Raw genomic sequence first — 19,612 nt, forward strand, 5'->3', positions numbered from 1 at the left:
TGTTAGCATTGTGTTTTATTACTATCCTTTAGTAAATTAAGAACTCTCTTCTTCCACCAAATGTTGAGCACCTTTCCTCTGCCAAGCTCTCTGTTAAGGAGCGTGACTTAGGGATTTCCCTGGCGGTCCAGTGGTTAAGACTCTGTGCTCCCACTGCAGGGGACACAGGTTCAATCCCTGGTCAGGGAACTAAGATCCCTCATGCCGATGGCCAAAAAGTTATAAATAAATAAAAAGAGCATGACTTAATAGCACTCCAGAACAGCTCTGCAAGCTGGTAGAACAAGCTTCTAAAAGAAATAAGGCACGCTGATTGTTCAGATCAGTACCTTTGTAAGTCTGAACTCATCCTCTCGCCTGCGCAGTCAAGCTCTTTCTTATTTCTTTTTAAATTGTGGTAACATGCACATAGCGTAATATTCACTATCTTAACCATTTTTAAGTGTGCGGTTTAGTGGTGGACATTGTTGTGCAGTCAATCTCTAGAACTCTTCATTGTGCAGAACTGAAACGCTGTATTCATTAAACACTAACTCCCCATTTCCCCCTCCCCCAGCATTCTACATTTTGTCTATGAATTTGACTGCTCTACGCAGTCCCCTGCATCGGCAGGCGGACTCTCAACCACTGCGCCACCAGGGAAGCCCTTATTTACTATCTTAACCATTTTTAAGTGTACGGTTTAGTGGTGGACATTGTTGTGCAGTCAATCTCTAGAACTCTTCATTGTGCAGAACTGAAACGCTGTATTCATTAAACACTAACTCCCCATTTCCCCCTCCCCCAGCATTCTACATTTTGTCTATGAATTTGACTGCTCTAAGTACCTCATATGAGTGGAATCACACAGTATTTGTCCTTTTGTGAGTGGCTTATTTCACTTATCATAATGTTCTCAAGGTTCATCCATGTTGTAGAATGTGTCAGAATTTCCTTCCTTTTTAAGGCTGAATAATATTCCATTGTATGTATAGACCACAATTTGCTTATCCGTTCATCCGTTGATGGACACTTGCGTTTCTTCTGCATTTTAGCTACTGTGAATATGCTGCTGTGAACATAAGTGTACAAATATCTCTTTGAGTCCCTGCTTTCCGTTATTTTGGGTATATAGCTAGAAAAGGAATTGCTGGATTGTGTGGTAATTCTGTTTAATTTCTTGAGGAACCACCATATTGTTTTCCACAGTGACTGCATCATTTTGCATTCCCACCAGTGAAGTATAGGGTTTCAGTGTCTCCATACACTTGCCAACACTTACTTTCTGTTGTTTTGACAGTGGCTATGCTAAGTGGGTGTGAGGTGGTATCTCACTGCGGTTTTGATCCGAATTTCCCTGACGATAGGTGATGCTGAGCACCTTTTCACGTGCTTGCTAAGCTCTTCCTTTGTCCTGGCTGGGCCTTTGATGGGCTCGAGAACCAGCTGAGGATGACAGGCTCTCCTTCCAGGCAGCGCAGGAACCCCTGTGATGTTCAATGAGAACGGGGATGCACCCGGGCGATACGACATCTTCCAGTACCAGGTGACCAATGGCAGTGCGGGCAGTGGCAGCTACCAGGCTGTGGGCCAGTGGGCGGAGACCCTCAGACTGGATGTGAGTGGCACAGGACGAGCTCTGGGCACAGGGAGGCGGACCCACCTTCCTGGAGGTGGGAGTCACAGGTCCCGGTGTCCCCTGTGTCCCAGGTGGAAGCCCTGCAGTGGTCGGGAGACCCCCGAGAGGTGCCCGAATCTCAGTGCAGCCTCCCCTGTGGGCCGGGAGAGCGGAAAAAGATGGTGAAGGGCGTCCCCTGCTGTTGGCACTGTGAGGCCTGCGACGGGTACCGCTTCCAGGTGGACGAGTTCACTTGCGAGGCCTGCCCCAGGGACATGAGGCCCACGCGCAACCACACGGGTTGCCGCCCCACGCCCGTGGTCCGCCTGTCCTGGTCCTCGCCCTGGGCGGCCCCGCCCCTCCTCTTGGCCGTGCTGGGCATCATGGCCACCACCACGGTGGTGGCCACCTTCGTGCGGCACAACAACACGCCCATAGTCCGGGCCTCTGGCCGCGAGCTCAGTTACGTCCTCCTCACCGGCATCTTCCTCATCTACACGGTCACCTTCCTCATGGTGGCTGAGCCCGGGGCGGCTGTCTGCGCTGCCCGCAGGCTCTTCCTCGGCCTGGGAACCACCCTCAGCTACTCTGCTTTGCTCACGAAGACCAACCGCATCTACCGCATCTTTGAGCAAGGGAAGCGCTCGGTCACGCCCCCACCCTTCATCAGCCCCACTTCGCAGCTGGTCATCACCTTCAGCTTCACCTCCGTGCAGGTGGGTCCTTGGGCTCCCAGAGTAACGGGGTGGGCAGACGGGGTCGGGGCTGGGGGTACGGGCACTGACCTGCACCTTAAAACTCAGAGTCCCGGGCTTCCCTGGTGGCGCAGTGGTTGAGGGTCCTCCTGCCAGTGCAGCGGACACGGTTCGTGCCCCGGTCCGGAAAGATCCCACATGCCGCGGAGCGGCTGCGCCCGTGAGCCATGGCCTCTGAGCCTGCGCGTCCGGAGCCTGTGCTCCACAACGGGAGAGGCCACAACAGTGAGAGGCCCGCGTACCGGAAAAAAAAAAAAATCAGAGTCCCTCTTCTATTTTGGCCTCTATGTTAAAAAAAAAAGAAAAAGAAAAAGTCCCAGGAGATAGGGCGCTACTATTTCTGTAACTAGAAGAACTCATTTAGGAGCAGCTGTTTCCTCCTGCTTCATCCTTGAAGGAAAATGGATCAGTAAGGTGGGTAGTGCAAGCATCCCGTTATTTTTCTGTAAAACAGTGAAATTATTTTCATAAAGTGAACGTGCTCTTCCATAATCTGGCTCCCAGGGCAAAGAGAATCTGATGAATTTCCCCCAAGCAGAGAATCTGTTTCCATAAGGGCAGTTCCTGCTGCCCAGTCACTGGGTAACTTGGATAAGAGGCACAGGGTCCAATGATACTATGTGGAGTGAAGCATCCAATTCCATAGATGGCCAGAATTTCATGCTGTACGTGCAGCAAAAGCAGAGTTCCTTTAGGGTTTTCTCTGAGACGGTAATATTACAACATTGGAAATGGCTCCTGTGGTCTGGAAAGCACTGGATGTTTTCTGTGTAAAGGGTGCTAAGAGACAAGTGTGTGTGACATTGTATGACATTGCAGAGCCAGCCCAGTTCTCAGGGCCAGGTGGATGGCCCATGCTCAGCTCATTTGGACACAGCTCACTCTCCACCCCAGGAGAGCCCTTCTTCCTACCCAGCTCTGCATATAACATGGTCATTCCCACCCATGGGCCTCAGTCCATGCAATTCTTCACAACTGGAAGGTGCTGCCATTTTCTGACACATAGCAGGGTCTGAGCGTCCTCTGTCAGGGCCGGAATCTCAGTGCACAGCCCTTCCTCAGAAAGCACCTCACTGCTTCCTGCCTGAAACCCCCGTGGCACCTCTTGCCCCAGGATAGAGCTGTTTAGACTGCATTCAGTACCCCCGTCCGGCTCACCTATGGACTCCCCACATTATACCTCTCTTTCTAGAAATCCCAAATCTTTTCAGAGATGCACACCTTCAACTTTACAAGGTTATTCAGCAATATGATGGATGTGAAATGGTATCTCATTGTTTTAATTTGTCTCTACTTACTAGTGCAGCTAGCCTTTGTACTTTCCTCTTCTGTGGTGTGCCTGTGCCTCTTCCTGTGCTTTGCTCACTTTCTTTTATTTTGTAGGCTTTTGTTATCTGTACTGGATGCTAATTCTTTTACCAAGTACGTGGGTTGCAAATTCAGTGGGGCGCATTTTGGTTGCTACTTCCGTGTATCGTAGGCCTTGGGTTTTAGTTTCTCTTGGGTAACTTTTCCCCCCAGCTAGAGGATTTCTAAGAGGAGCCTCCATGTTTCCTTCCTGGACAGTGGGTGGAGTTTTGTTTTATTAGTCCCTTGTTCATGGAGCTGCTGCCTTTGGGAGAATCACAAAAAGGTGCTCCTTCTGGGTGTACAAATTATTTAAAAAGCATCCTTTCCTCTAGGATCACATGGCCCTACTCCAGGTGCACAGTATGGCACTGAAGTGTTGGCTAGGTTTCAGCCCCGCTCCTCCCAAGTCAAGCATCTTGTGCAGTGAACCACCTGCACAAATGTAGGGGATGGCCCTTCCAGGGTCCCACCTTTATGCAGGTGTCTTAGTTCCTACTCCCCAGCTTCCCTTGGCTCGAGGTCATGTCTCCCCTCACTGTGAAGGAATTCATACTCCATCTTCTCCTTGTTAGGGCCTGTGTCTGACTCTGACCTCCCTGGCCACCTGGCATCAGTTCACATTCTTACTGCTCTCCATTCAGTGCCTCTATATTTTGAGCCTCACTATGCATTCACACACAATTTCATTATATCTTGTTCAACAGTTCTCTGGATCTGGAGAAGGAAGGGGGTCCTCAGGAACTTGGTTTGCCATATTGCTAGATTAGATAAAGCTAGTGTTTTCCCACCTACAGAATACCTGATACTGCCTCCCTGGACGGTTGTGAAGGGAAACATTTCTGCTGGGCCTGGTTTCTAATCAGTGGGACATGCACTGACTCCTCCCCCAAGCTGGCATCATGTCTTCACAACAGATTATGAGGGTTCCCATTTGGTAGATAGAGGAGATGTGATTAGGGTCAGCTTTCCAGAGCCTCTGCCTGCAGTCACTGCACCTTGCTGGGCTCAGTAAACGGTGGTGGTAATGGCTGAAATACAGGAAGAGGACATCCAGGGCCCCTTCCCCAATCAGCCCAGATGTCCCCAGCACATACTTCCACTGCAGTCCCTTCTCTCCACCTGCCTGTGTCACAGGCCTTTGCCCAGGCAGTCCCCTCCTGGACAACCCTCCCCTCTCCACAGTGGCTCTCAGGCCTGAACATCCCACTCAATAGGGCAGGAGCCTTAAAGCGACCCTAACCTGCTAGAGATCTCAGTCGAGGGTGAGGCTGGGTGTGTCCTTGATACCATGTTGGCTCCTGCAGGTGGTGGGAGTGATGGCCTGGATGGGGGCCCAGCCCCCACACAGTGTGATTGACTATGAAGAGCAGCGGACGGTGGAACCAGAGCAGGCCAGAGGGGTGCTCAAGTGCGACATGTCAGATCTGTCCCTTGTCGGCTGCCTGGGCTACAGCCTCTTGCTCATGGTCACATGCACGGTGTATGCCATCAAGGCCCGTGGCGTGCCTGAGACCTTCAATGAGGCCAAGCCCATTGGCTTCACCATGTACACCACCTGCATCATCTGGCTGGCTTTTGTGCCTATCTTCTTTGGCACTGCCCAGTCAGCTGAAAAGGTAATCTGGGTCCCCCGTCAGTTTCATGACCTCGTTTGTTTCCTGCCTGTCCACGGAAGGGCTCGATTATTCCACGAGCTGGGCCACCCATATGAATGCTTGTTTGGTTGGCTGATTAATTCATGTACTCATTTGTCTTTCCAGTCTCCCTCCAGTTGTTCTCTCAGTCCCCTTTCCATTGTTTATTCATTCATTTTTTTCATCCATGCTTCTTCCAACCATCAATTAACTTTATTTTATTCAATTATCTTTTCATATACTTTATATCTGCCAATCCATTCATCTGTCGGTCTATTTGTTTAACAGTCATTTATTCATGTGTACAGTGGAGCATTTGTTTATTCACCTCCGTCTTCCCTTTGTTTGCCTACTTGCTCCCTTATTCAGGTTTGGTTCATCCATTCATTCGTACATTTGAAAACATGTTCATTCATTCGTTAACATTCTCTAGCACTTTTTAGGCATATGGACCATTTCCCCAGGTGTCTCTCTCTGTGAATGAATCTCTCATTTCCCTTGATCACTTGTCCACTCAGTCCTGTGTCGTTTACCCTTCTTCCTGCCTATACCAGAGCCAACAGTGACTACCAATTCTTCATGCCATGGGGCCTTTGCTTACACTGCTCTCCTTTATTGAGTGCTCATTCCCAGTCACTTGACTGAAATAGACTCACCTCCAGGCTGTGTGGGGGTGGAGGGCGGGAGACACCTGGGCTGAGTCCCACCTGGTCCCTTCCTCTGTGGCTTAGATCTACATCCAAACCACCACACTGACTGTGTCCTTAAGCCTGAGTGCGTCGGTGTCCCTCGGCATGCTCTATGTACCCAAAACCTACGTCATCCTGTTCCACCCGGAGCAGAACGTGCAGAAGCGGAAACGGAGCCTCAAGACAACCTCTACAGTGGTAGCCCCACCCAAGGGCGAAGGCACAGAGGCCCCCAAGTAGCAAGTAGGGGATGAATGGGACAATTGCTCCTCATCCTCTGTTCTTTTCTTTCCCTCGCTTCATGGCGGAAGCTGTGAAGAGTCCAGATCTGCAGTGAGCAATCAGGGTGGGGAGTGCACAAAGGCCACGGCCACTAGGATGGAGCTGGCCTGGACCCACATGACACATTTTTCTGTTTTTCTGTGCATGATGGCTTCATACTTCCTCGCTGCAGACCAGACTTTCTACTCATGGTGGGAAACAGCCACTGAGAGAATCCTACTCTGGAGAGGGACTAAACTTATACTCACTGGTTTGAAGTTCAGAGATCATGATGAAGCCCTGGGCTTGGCCCAGTGTGAGTAGATTTCCACCCCTTGATCAACCACCAGAATTTGGGGATTGGGCAGCGTGTAAGAATATGTAGACCCCAGAATGAAATTCAGGGTTGGAGTTAGGAAGGAGCAGTTTCCACAAGAGCTCTGTGGGTCTGTATTTTGGACTGAGTAACTTGGGCTTGGGTAAATATTTTGCTGGTACAGAGGGATCGAGCCTTGGGTGAGAGCCCTGCACAGGACAGGGGAATGAGCAGAGGGAACTGGGTTGCTCCCATGAGATTATTTGTGGCAGGGTCTTTTCCTCGAGATCTTTTCTCCTGGAATCTGGGGCATGTCACACTTAGAGAACTGCTTTTTTTTCCTTTCCCGTGTGTATTCCCTTAAATGAACCCTGAACTTTAAGAAAATCAGATACACTTGTGTGGTGGTAGGGGTGTGAGAATAAACTAGCAAGGGTGGTGTTTGCCCTCCTCTGATGCCTGTAAGGGATGGTGTTCACAAGTTCTAGGTTGGGACCAGTGACAGAGAGAGTTGCGTCCATGGCAAAGATTAATTCCAAGTGGATAACTTAGGATGAACATCAAAACCGTTCTCTTCCAATATTTCCTGGGGAGATCCCCTTTGAAAGGCAAGCAGGAGGCATGGGAAGGAAGATGCTTGGACTTCAAAGGTATTTTTCAGTAATCTTTTTTTAACAAGAAGTTCAGTTTAAGTTAATGGAATTTTATTTCCCTGGGGTAGAATTTAAATTTGTTAAATTGACTCTTTTTATTTATCAGTATGAATTCTCTAGTATCTAATGTCTGGAACTGATTTTGAAGATCAACAACACTTCATACAACATGGAGACTCTTCCCTAGACAGAGTCTCTGCATAATCCATTTTGACCTTGGGACTAGGTGTTTCTGCATTCTTTAATAGGGCTTCTCCTCGGAATAACATTTTTGGTGTACAGATTCTCCTTCCTCACATTTGTTGCATTCCTAGGAATTCTCCACAGTGTGAACTATGACATTTCATATATTGCTGGATGCTAACCAAAATTCATTATTTCATACAGCTTTGCTCCTGTGTGGGTTTCCTGGTGTACAATGAGATGTGTTTTCTTACTAATGGCTTTTCCACATTAGTGCTTTGATAGGGTTTTTCTCCTATATTAACTCTTAGAGAAAAATGAGCTCTGATCTCCAAATGAAGGTTTTTCTGTATTTATTATTTTCTTGGTGTTTCTCTTGGTATGAATTATCTGATGTGCAGTTAGTCTTGACTTCTAGTTGAAAACTTTTCCACAGTTTTTACATTTTTGTGGTTTTCCCCACTCTGAACTCTGTGACTTAGATTTTGGATGATTTCTTAGTAAAACCTTTTCCACATTTAGAGGTTTTCTCCCCATGTGAAGTTTCAGACTTAGAGTCCTGGATTCCTGCTGAAGACTTTCATACACCCCCACATTCATTCAGACTGGTCTCTCTGATGTGGATTCTTTGATGCACAGTGAGTTCTGTCGTCTTCTTCTGGGCCTTCTCACATTCAGTCCACTTGTAGAAGATGCATGCACCATTTTGTGTGCAGTGGGGGCATCCTCTATTGCTAAAGGCATTGTCATATTTAGTATATTTGTGAGATTTCTCTCCTTTCTGAATTCGCTAATGTGTACAAAAAGTTCTGACTCTTGGAAGAGGGCTTTCCCACATTCGGTGTGTACATAAGGTCTCTACCTTGGATCGTTTCTTTGATGTTCAGCGGGGGTTGAAAAATCCTTGAAGGTTTTTCCATGCTCTTTGCATGCATAATTTGCCTTCTCCAATGTCCAATCAATCAATTTGAACCCCTGAAAAAAGATTTTCCCCCAAATTTGTGGAACTTATAAGGCATTCTGCCTATGTGTTTCATTTTCTGTTGAATAAGAGCCAGGCTATACCTATAGGCTTTCTCACATTCATTGTCCTTGAATGATTTCTCACCAGTATAGATTATATATTCCAGTGAAAATGCGATTCCGGTTGGAGGCTTTTCCACATTACAATCACAGTATTTCTCTCCAGTGTGAGTTCTCTAAAGTAGAGTAAGATTACATTTTGTTATAAGCTTTTATTCACCATGTTCAATGTGTTGAGACTTATACAGGAGGGATTTTTTTATATTACTTATATTCTTATGCATTTTCACTAGTGTGGTTTTTAGTGGACACATTTATAACATTTATTACAACTTTGTCACATTTATTACATTTTGTGGTCTTTGGAAATTTCTCCCAAAATCATTACATTCATTGTCTCTCACTTTATTCAGTAATTTCTCGGTAAATAAATGTAACTTTCCCCAAACGTTTGACTTGGGTTTTCTGTTCCTTTTGTATATAGTTATTGATTTACAAGACTCCCTGTAAAATGGAATAAAATGATAACTCCAAGTGAATCTTTTCGCCATCATTTTACAGAAGGAAACCTCTTCAGGAATACTGTTATATTGACGTCTTTGCCTCTAAATATGAAAAATTCCTAAGTGTAAACATTTCCCACCTCTTGAGCTTTGAGGGGAGAAATCTGCTCCAGTGTGGACAGAGCAGAGTACTGAAAGCTATGACAAGTAGGTTGGGAGTTTCAGAGATGACATTTTAATCTGTGGAGCAAAGAGTAGGAATCAAGATGGGCTGCAGCTCTGAAAGGGGAAGACTGAGTGGGAGGATTGGATGGAAAAGGCAAAGAAAGATGGAGAGAGACACTAATGGTGATGGGACTGGGTTTGGACGTTTTTAGCCTCATCACTTCATTCATGGATTACTATTGCAAAACTTTAGTCTTTCTGCTTTCTGTATTTTTCCCCCTCTCATCCTACACACCAGTATCTAAATCATCATGCCAGGGCACCAGCTACCCACATTTATAGGAACATTGCTGTGGGTCCTGCCCTCTCCCAACACCTGCATCGGGCTGTGATTCATTCTCATATTTACCTGCAGACTCAGAGGCAGAAATCGCAGGAAGGGTGCATTAGTCTAGAGAATCATGGCCTCATGCACTGTTCACTGATATAATCTGACAGATTAAGCATCATTAGGTTATTCTACCAGAGCTCTTGAGTGCTGAATTTACCTGTAGTATCAACTTTCTAGTTTTTTCCCCATTCTGATTTGCTACACAGGGAAAATTTCCAGGATCCACAGACCTTGTCTTGCCCCTGCCCCTGTATACTTCCTTCACTCAGCTTTCACATCTTGACTTGTACCACACTGAGGTTAAGACATCTTGAGATCAATTCCAGCTCTGCCACTTACTAGATGGGTGACTTTGGGCAAGATAATTAGCCTCTCCCATAGCCAGTCTCCTTAATGATCTCCACAGAGATGCCCAAGCCATTGACCCCATTTACCTACTACTGACCCTCCTAGTCCTACCAATCACTGTCCATGCAGACCCCATTCATTAAGCGAAGTCCTCAGCTGACGAGTCCCATCACCCCATCTCAGACCCACTAGCCCTCTGATTCACTGATCTCCACAGACTGCTCATTCATTGCTGTTCCAACAATTATCACTGGGTATTTCCTCTGTGCTAAGCACCTGGGGTACATCAGTCTGTAAAATAGACAAGGATTGTCTCCTTCGTGGAACTTACATCCTAGTTGTGGAGACAAACAATAAACAATATGTAACACAAATAAATTATGAAATATGTTAGGAGGTGATAAAGTGCTGTGGAAAAAAGAAAACAGAGCAGGGTAGGGAGAAAGGGAAAGACTAGAGGGGATGGGCTGCAATTTAAATAAAGTGGTTAGTATAAGCTTCCTTGAGAAGGTGGAACTTGAAGGAAGTGGAGAGTGAGCCATGGAATTATCTGGGGGAAGAACGGTCTAGTGGAGGGAGCGGCCAGTGCAGAAGCCCTAGGACAAGGGCATGCATGTGTGTCTGAAGACCCAGTCAAGAGGCTGGTGTGGTTGCAGCAGGGCAAGTGGAGGAAACAATGTGAGAAAGGTAGGTGAGGTATATCAGTCAGAGTTCTCCAGAGAAGCAGAACCAATAGAGCATATTGGTTTCTCTGGAGAACGCTGATAGATAGATTAGATAGAGATAGAGATAGAGAAAATATATAGTATGTATAGATATAGATAGAAAGGCTAAAAAATAGATGGATAGATCGATCTATCTATCTTATCATCTTTCTAACTATCTGTCTAACTTATACCTAATAGGATGTGTGTGTGTCTGTGTGTGTGTGTGTGTGTGTGTTTATGCATAATGTCAAGACATATACTTTAAGAAATGGCTCCCAGATTGGTTCAACGTGGTGGAATAGAAGGATGTGTGCTTACTCCCTCTTGTGAGAGTACCGGAATCACAAGTAACTGCAGAACAATCATCAACAGGAAGACACTGGAACTCACCAAAAAAGATACCCCACATCCAGAGACAAAGGAGAAGCCAAAATGAGATGATAGGAGGGGCACAATCACAATAAAATCAATTCCCATAACTGCTGGGTGGATGACTCACAAACTGGAGAACACTTATACCACAGAAGTCCACCCACTGGAGTGAAGGTTCTGAGCCCCACGACAGGCTTCCCAACCTGGGGGTCCAGCAACGGGAGGAGGAATTACTAGAGAATCAGATTTTGAAGGCAAGCAGGATTTGATTGCAGGGTTTTGACAGGACATGGGGAAACAGAGACTCCACTTTTGGAGGGCACACACAAAGTAGTGTGTGCATTGGAACCCAGGGGGAAGAAGCAGTGAGACTGAACCAGACTTACCTGATAGTGTTGGAGGGTCTCCTGCAGTGGCAGGGGGTAGCTGTGGCTCACCATGAGAACACAGACACTGGCAGCAGAAGTTCTGGGAAGTGCTCCTTGGCGTGAGCCCTCCCAGAGTCTGCCATTGGCCCCACCAAAGAGCCAGGTAGGTTCCAGTGTTGGGTCACCTCAGGCCAAACAATAACAACAGGGAGGGAACCCAGCCCCAACCATCAGCAGACAAGCAGATTAAAGTTTTACTGAGCTATGCTCACCAAAGCAACACTCAGTTCTGCTCACCACCAGTCCCTCCCATCAGGAAACTTGCACAAGCCTATTAGATAACCTCATCCACCAGAGGGCAGACAGCAGAATCAAGAAGAACTACAATCCTGCAGCCCGTGGAACAAAAACCACATTCACAGAAAGATAGACAAGATGAAAAGGCAGAGAGCTATGTATCAGATGAAGGAAAAAGATGAAACCCCAGAAAAACAACTAAATGAAGTGGAGATAGGCAAACTTCTGGAAAAAGAACTCAGAATAATGATAGTGAAGTTGATCCAGGACATTGAAAAAAGAATGGAGGCAAAGATCAAGAAGCTGCAAGAAATGTTTAACAAAGACCTAGAAGAATTAAAGAACAAACAAACAGAGATGAACAATACAATGACTGAAATGAAAACTACACTGGAAGGAATCAATAGCAGAATAACTGAGGCAGAAGAATGGATAAGTGACCTGGAAGACAGAATGGTGGAATTCACTGCTGCAGAACAGAATAAAGAAAAAAAAAATGAAAAGAAATGAAGACCGCCTAAGAGACCTCTGGGACAACATTAAAGGCAACAACATTCGCATTTATAGGGGTCCCAGAAGGAGAAGAGAGAGAGGTGGGACCAGAGGAAATGTTTGAAGAGAATATAGTCAAAAACTTCCCTAACATGGGAGAGGAAATAGCCACCCAAGTCTAGGAAGTTCAGTGAATCCCATACAAGATAAACCCAAGGAGAAACAAGCCGAGACACATAGTAATCAAATTGGCAAAACTTAAAGGCAAAAAAAAATTATTGAAAGCAGCAACGGAAAAATGACAAATAACATACAAGAGAACTCCCATAAGGTTAACAGTTGATTTCTCAGCAGAAACCCTACAAGCCAGAAGGGAGTGGTATGATATATTTAAAGTGATGAAAGGGAAGAACCTACAACCAGGATTACTCTACCTGGCAAGAATCTCATTCAGGTTTGATGGAGAAATCAAAAGCTTTACAGACAAGCAGAAGCTAAGAGAACTCAGCACCACCAAAGCAGCTCTACAAAAAATGCTAAAGGAACTTCTCTAGGTGGGAAACACAAGAGAAGAAAATGACCTACAAAAACAAACCCAAAACAATTAAGACAATGGTCATAGGAACATACATATTGGTAATTACCTTAAACGTGAATGGATTAAATGCTCCAACCAAAAGACACAGGCTTGCTGAATGGAAACAAAAACAAGACCCATATATATGCTGTCTACAAGAGACCCACTTCAGACCTAAGGACACATACAGACTGAAAGTGAGGGGATGGAAAAAGATATTCCATGCAAATGGAACCAAAAGAAAGCTGGAGTAGTAATACTCATACCAGATAAAATAGACTTTAAAATAAAGAATGTTACATGAGACAAAGAAGGACACTACATAATGATCAAGGGATCAATCAAGAAGAAGATATAACAATTATAAATATATATGCACCCAACATAAGAGCACCTCAATACACAAGGAAACTACTAACAGCTATAAAAGAAGAAATCAACAATAACACAATAATAGTGGGGGATTTTAACACCTCACTTATACCAATGGACAGATCATCCAAAAGGAAAATTCATAAGGAAACAGAAGCTTTAAATGACACAATAGACCAGATAGATTTAATTGATATTTATAGGACATTCCATCCAAAAACAGCAGATTACACTTTCTTCTCAAGTGTGCATGGAACATTCTCCACGATAGATCACATCTGGATCACAAATCAAGCTCCAGTAAATTTAAGAAAATTAAAATCATATCAAGCATCTTTTCTGACCACAGCGCTATGAGATTAGAAATCAATTACAGGGAATAAAACGTAAAACACACAAACATATGGAGGCTAAACAGTACATTACTAAACAACCAAGAGATCACTGAAGAAATCAAAGAGGAAATCAAAAAATACCTAGAGACAAAAGACAATGAAAACTCGACGATCCAAGACCTATGGGATGCAGCAAAAGCAGTTCTAAGAGGTAAGTTTACAGCAATACAAACCTACCTCAAGAAACAAGAAAAATCTCATATAAACAATCTAACCTTACACCTAAAGCAACTAGAGAAAGAAGAACAAACAAAAACCAAAGTTAGCAGAAGGAAAGAAATCATAAAGATCAGAGCAGAAATAAATGAAATAGAAACCAAGTAATCAGTAGCAAAGATCAATAAAACTAAAAGCTGGTTCTCAGAGCAGAAATAAATGAAATAGAAACCAAGTAAAACTAAAAGCTGGTTCTCTGAGAAGATAAACAAACTTGATAAAGCATTAGCCATACTCATCAAAAAAAAAGATGGTGAGGACTCAAATCAATAAAATTAGAAATGAAAAAGGAGAACTTACAACAGGCACCACAGAAATACAAAGCATCCTAAGAGACTACTACAAGCAACTCTATGCCAATAGAATGGACAACATGGAAGAAATGGACAAATTCTTAGAAAGGTATAACCTTCCCAGACTGAACCAGGAAGAAATAGAAAATACAAACAGACCAATCACAAGTAATGAAATTGAAACTGAGATTTAAAATTTTCTAACAAACAGAAGTTCAGGACCAGATGGCTTCACAGGAGAATTCTATCAAACATTTAGAGAAGAGCTAACACCCATCCTTCTCAAAGTCTTCCAAAAAATTTCAGAGGAAGGAACACTCCCAAGCTCATTCTATGAGGCCACCATCACCCTGATACCAAAAGCAAACAAAGATACTACAAAAAAAAGAAAATTACAGACCAATATCACTGATGAATATAGATGCAAAAATCCTCAACAAAATGCTAGCAAACAGAATCCAACCATGATCAAATGGGATTTGTCCCAGGTATGCAAGGATTCTTCAATATATGCAAATCAATCAGTGTGATACACCATATTAAAAAATTGAAGAAGGAAAACCATAAGATCATCTCAATAGATGCAGGAAAAGCTTTTGACAAAATTCAACACCAACTTATGATAAAAAAGTCTCCAGAAAGTGGGCATAGAGGGAACTTAACATAATGAAGGTCATATACGACAAGCTGAGAGCAAACATCATTCTCAATGGTGAAAAACTGAAAGCATTTCCTCTAAGATCAGGAAAAAGACAAGGAGGTCCACTAACATTAGAGCAATGCAAATCAAAACCATGAGATATCATGTCACACTAGTCAGAATGGCCATCATAAAAAATCTACAAACAATAACTGCTGGAGAGGGTGTGGAGAAAAGGGAACCCTCTTGCACTGTTGGTGGGAATGTAAATTGATACAGCCACTATTGAGAACAGTATGGAGGTTCCTTAAAAAACTAAAAATAGAACTACCATATGAAGCTGATTTACTTTGTTATAAAGCAGAAAATAACATACCATTGTAAAGAATTACACTCCAATAAAGATGTTGGAGAAAAAAAGAGAGAGAGAGAAACATCTTCTGTGCATGTATCTTTTCAGAGTATATTACATGCAGACCAGTGTGGTGGACACATTCATTCATTGAAATAACACTGTTCTCAATCATGTATGCACTAGCATTCTTAGAAACACCTTTTGATGTCACCTTATATTTTGGGAAGGGTATAAAAAGGAAGAGAGAAAAGAGGTGAGTGGAGGACTCTGGCAGCCAGAGTGACAAAGTCTCCAATCCATGGCAGTGCAGCTTAGTGTTTAAGGGTTTGGTTTCTAGACTCAAAAAGACTTCACGTTTAAACACTTCTGTTACTCTAACACTGTGACTTTGGACAACTCACAGATGCCTCATCTATAATGTGAGTATGATAATCATATCTAGCTGATAGATAATCATCCATCCCCACAAACCTGGGGGTTTTGTATAAATTTCTTGGCGTAATGTAGGTAAAGTGTACAGAGCCTGACCGATAGTACGTGCTTAGTGAATATTACCTATGATGTGAACACATCTGTGACTCTATGATGGTATGAATAAAAACAACTAGAAAGGGTAAGAAAAGTTGATGATTAAAGAAAACCTAAAAGATGAGGATGAAGATGCGGATCACAGCTTACTTCTCAAGGAATAGCCATAGACACTTTCTTTACCGATATTATCATTTAACTCACACAAATTATAGTAACAGCTGCATAACTGGACTCTCAAGATCCAGTCTCCCCCTAACATCAGGTATCCACAATAATTTCCTACCACAGAATCTGTTGGAGTAGGGCCAAAGATATAAATAGCCGCATTTTTTAACACCTCCACAGGTAATCCTGATAACCATCCTTGTTAACAAATCACTTCCCTAATGAAAATGTATAATCATGACCTTTTCTGCTCTTATCATCCCAGTCCATCCCCACTGTCTACTTAATAAGATCAAACACATAACATTGGTAACAAAAGCCCTTTAAGATCCATTCTCAGACTACATCCTCATTGACAAAGAATGGCAGAAATAATATAAGTGGATAGGATATTTAAAATTCTCTGGTCTGCTCCTTTTTTTTAATCAGTAAAGAAACTAAATACTAGAAGATATAAGATTTGCCCCAAGTAACACACCTAGGAAATGCCAGAAATGAAAGGCAAGTCTGTGTCTCTGAGTGCATTACCCCTACGAAAACAGCATGACTCTTTCAAAAGTACCCACGCATAGCTTCTTCCACATTGCTTACCACTTGATTTCAGTTTTAAAGACCTTACTGTATGTAACCAAGTTTCATGAAGCCTTTGCCAAGACTTCTGTCATTTCTGTGAATTCCAACAACAATTTGTTCTTATCTCCTCATGGCACCTCATGTATTGTGGCTGCTTGTGACCATCAAACCAAATGACCTCTAATAGTTCATGGCTCATTCATCTTTTTCATCCCCAGTGATTCTGAACATTCATAATCAAATCTCAGGAGAAAATACTTGCAAATATATTAAATTTAAACCCTTAATTTTTAAACAATTCTCATCTCTAAAAAACAAATTGGATAAAACTTAGTATTAGGACAAATAACAGAACTGTGTGAACAATAACATTAAGGTGGAGGAATTACTTCTGCTGATACTAAGGCCCAGTAATTTTCATTCAGTATTTATTCATCTCAGAAATTTTTCGTACAAACACTTCATAATAATACAGTAACATCAGAGGCAATATGATTAACTAATCAAGATTGGCCCCATTAGAATTGAACGAAATTTAACTTCACCTTACGTTCAAAACTTATTACACAATTTCTCCCAAATGAAGTACCTTAGTTTTCTGGAAACACATATTTTCCAGAAACAGGTTACTGAATATCCTTGTTTACATGAAAGCCAGACTCTACTTACAACTATTCTACTCCAACTTTAGATATTCTTTGCCTAAAAGATAATTTCCATGTAATGTATTGACCTATGGAAAGCTTCTGATTTGCTATACTGTTAGGTTTCAATGTTGATCCCTGGATATTAATGCCCGTTTCAACTTTTAATATAATGTCATGAAAAGAATGAGGGTGGACATGTGCATACAGAACAAATTTCAGTCCTAAATAGCATAACACAAAGCTATGACAAAGGCCTACTTTTCTTTTGTCTTAACCTCAGTAAACTGATACATAGCCTTTTGGTTTAAGTGGCCAATTAAACACACACCTATCTTCTCACCTATTTAAGGCCCCACTCAAATGACACGTATAAAAATTATATAAACTCAGATGAACAAAGAGAGTATAAAAAGGGACAAAGTAAGCAACAGTACTATGGAAAATGGAAAGCAGAGAGGGCTAATTTGCACAAGAGTCTCCCATAAAGACTGAATGCTTAGAAGTAGTAGGTAAAGAAAAGAGGGGGAGTGTGCCTGGGCAGGGGCAGAGAAAACAGGAAGTTATTTTGAAAGTCCATCTATGACACAGTACACCTCTACATTCACACCAGATGCAGAAAGCCATCAACAGACACCTACTCATCAGGGATGAGAGAAGAAGATAAATTTTTTTCTTAGAGACATTGACTGGGAAAGACTGAGGTCTTAGATACAGGGGCAGGGCATGGCAGGGTACAGGGGTGAGGCAGGGGACTAGAAACAAGGGTATTATTTACAAACCTAATTACAGAAAAATTCATCTGCCCCTCACCCACCCTTAGAATTCTATAATCAATCAACTACCAATCTGAAACAAAGGCAAAATGAAGACATATTCAGACATGCAAGGACATGAAGTTCATCTCTCATGCTTCCTTAGAATGCTTTTGGAGGATATCCTCCAACAAAAACTACATAATAGAGACTTCCCTGGTGGCGTGGTGGTTAAGAATCCACCTGCCAATGCAGGGGACATGGGTTCGAGCCCTGGTCCAGGAAGATCTCACATGGCGCGGAGCAACTAAGCCCGTGCGCCACAACTACTGAGCCTGCACTCTAGAGCCCGTGAGACACAACTACTGAGCCCACATGCCACAACTAATGAAGTCCTCGCACCTAGATCCCGTGCTCTGCAACGAGAGGCCACCGCAATGAGAAGCCCGCGCACTGCAACAAAGAGTAGCCCCTGCTCACCACAACTAGAGAAAGTCCGCACGTGGCAACAAAGACCCAACGTAGCCAAAAATAAATAAATAAATTTATAAAAAAAACAAACAAAACCTACAGGGTAAACCAAGAGAGAAGGGTACATGGGATCCAAGAAACAATGGATCCAATCCAAGAAATTAGTGAAGAGAGCCATTACCTCCCTTGAGTGTTCTAAAATATCCCAGATCATGAGGTGCTTCACACAGGCAAATGCAAATCTTCTCTGGAAGAATGCACCTTCAACTAGGCTTCAGAATTCCTCCAATATAGTTATTCAAAGACAAGGAACAGCATAGCATCAAAAAGTAATCAGTCAAAGAGGGAAATAAAGCACCATGATAAACAACCAGCAGAAAACTATCTGGAGCAAATACTCCAGATATTGAAATTATCAGACACAAATTAAAAAATAACCTGCTACACCTTCCCAAAATCACTTTGAGCTTGGGAAATAAGCCTTTCAAACCCTCTACTAGCATTGCTTCTTTAAAAACTGCTATGTAGAAAAATCTGAACTCTATTTCCTTTATAAAAATATGAATTCTTCAACCAGGCTCCTAGTGACAGACTTAGGTTTCCTTTAAGTCCAAGGTTATTTTTTGTAGCTTTCTTTTTTCCTTTTTTATACTAAACAAAAGCTAGTGATGACTTCCCTTGAAGTATTCACATGAAAAAAAAAGACCACATTTTCAAGAAAAAATAATAAAATAACCTGCTTACTATGAAGACAAGCTTGAAAATATCATCCATGAAGGGGATCACACACAATCTAGCATTTCAAATAGATAAAAGGTCTACATTAGCTTTGATATGTAACATTTCATTACCATCAGTTTTCTGCAGGGGTCAATGATGCATTCTGTATATAGTCCCATAAGGCCTAGTTTGTTAACCATGATTTTTTATATCATACTGACTTTTTGTCCAATGACTCAAGTTAAAAATAAAGCAAGAAAAGATAAAGGGCTAAAACCACATAGAAACAAAGACACATGGACACCCTTAAATGTGCCAAAAGCAGTGACTCTTGAGCTCCATTCAGAGATGCTCCTTAGACTAGGTTGGTTGTCAGGGAATTCAACTGTGAAGGAAAAGGATGTGTACAAAGGACTGAAACACATCCTTGAAAACTGGGTCTAAAATGTAAGACCCAGTTTTTCACTTTTTAAATCTTCATTGAAGTGAAAAACTTAAAATCTTCATCGACATTCTTCCCAGCATTAAAATCAAGTTATAAGGCTTCCCTGGTGGCGCAGTGGTTGAGAGTCCGCCTGCCGATGCAGGGGACATGGGTTCGTGCCCCGGTCTGAGAAGATCCCACATGCCGTGGAGCGGCCGGGCCCGTGAGCCATGGCCACTGAGCGTGCGTGTCCGGAGCCTGTGTTGTGCAGTGGGAGAGGCCACAACAGTGAGAGGCCCATGTACCGCAAAAAAAAAGAAAAAAAAAAAATCAAGTTATAATTATCCTCTTAAGTAAAGTGAAGAAAGATTTTGAGA

General features: G+C 43.0%; 1 protein-coding gene across 1 annotated transcript in view; it reads left to right on the forward strand.

Annotated features, from left to right (window-relative positions):
• The window catches only part of GRM6 (glutamate metabotropic receptor 6), an 11,536-nt gene extending 5,271 nt beyond the window's left edge, over nt 1-6,265 (forward strand). The window contains exons 7-10 of the mRNA XM_024764538.1: nt 1,452-1,597; nt 1,690-2,313; nt 5,007-5,318; nt 6,068-6,265. Of these exons, the coding sequence (XP_024620306.1) occupies nt 1,452-1,597; nt 1,690-2,313; nt 5,007-5,318; nt 6,068-6,265 (1,280 nt within the window). The remainder of the gene's footprint in view (nt 1-1,451; nt 1,598-1,689; nt 2,314-5,006; nt 5,319-6,067) is intronic.
• The last annotated feature ends 13,347 nt before the right edge of the window (nt 6,266-19,612 follow it).

Source organism: Neophocaena asiaeorientalis, unplaced genomic scaffold (assembly GCF_003031525.2).
Source record: "Neophocaena asiaeorientalis asiaeorientalis breed wild unplaced genomic scaffold, Neophocaena_asiaeorientalis_V1.1 scaffold241, whole genome shotgun sequence".
Taxonomy (NCBI): domain Eukaryota; kingdom Metazoa; phylum Chordata; class Mammalia; order Artiodactyla; family Phocoenidae; genus Neophocaena; species Neophocaena asiaeorientalis.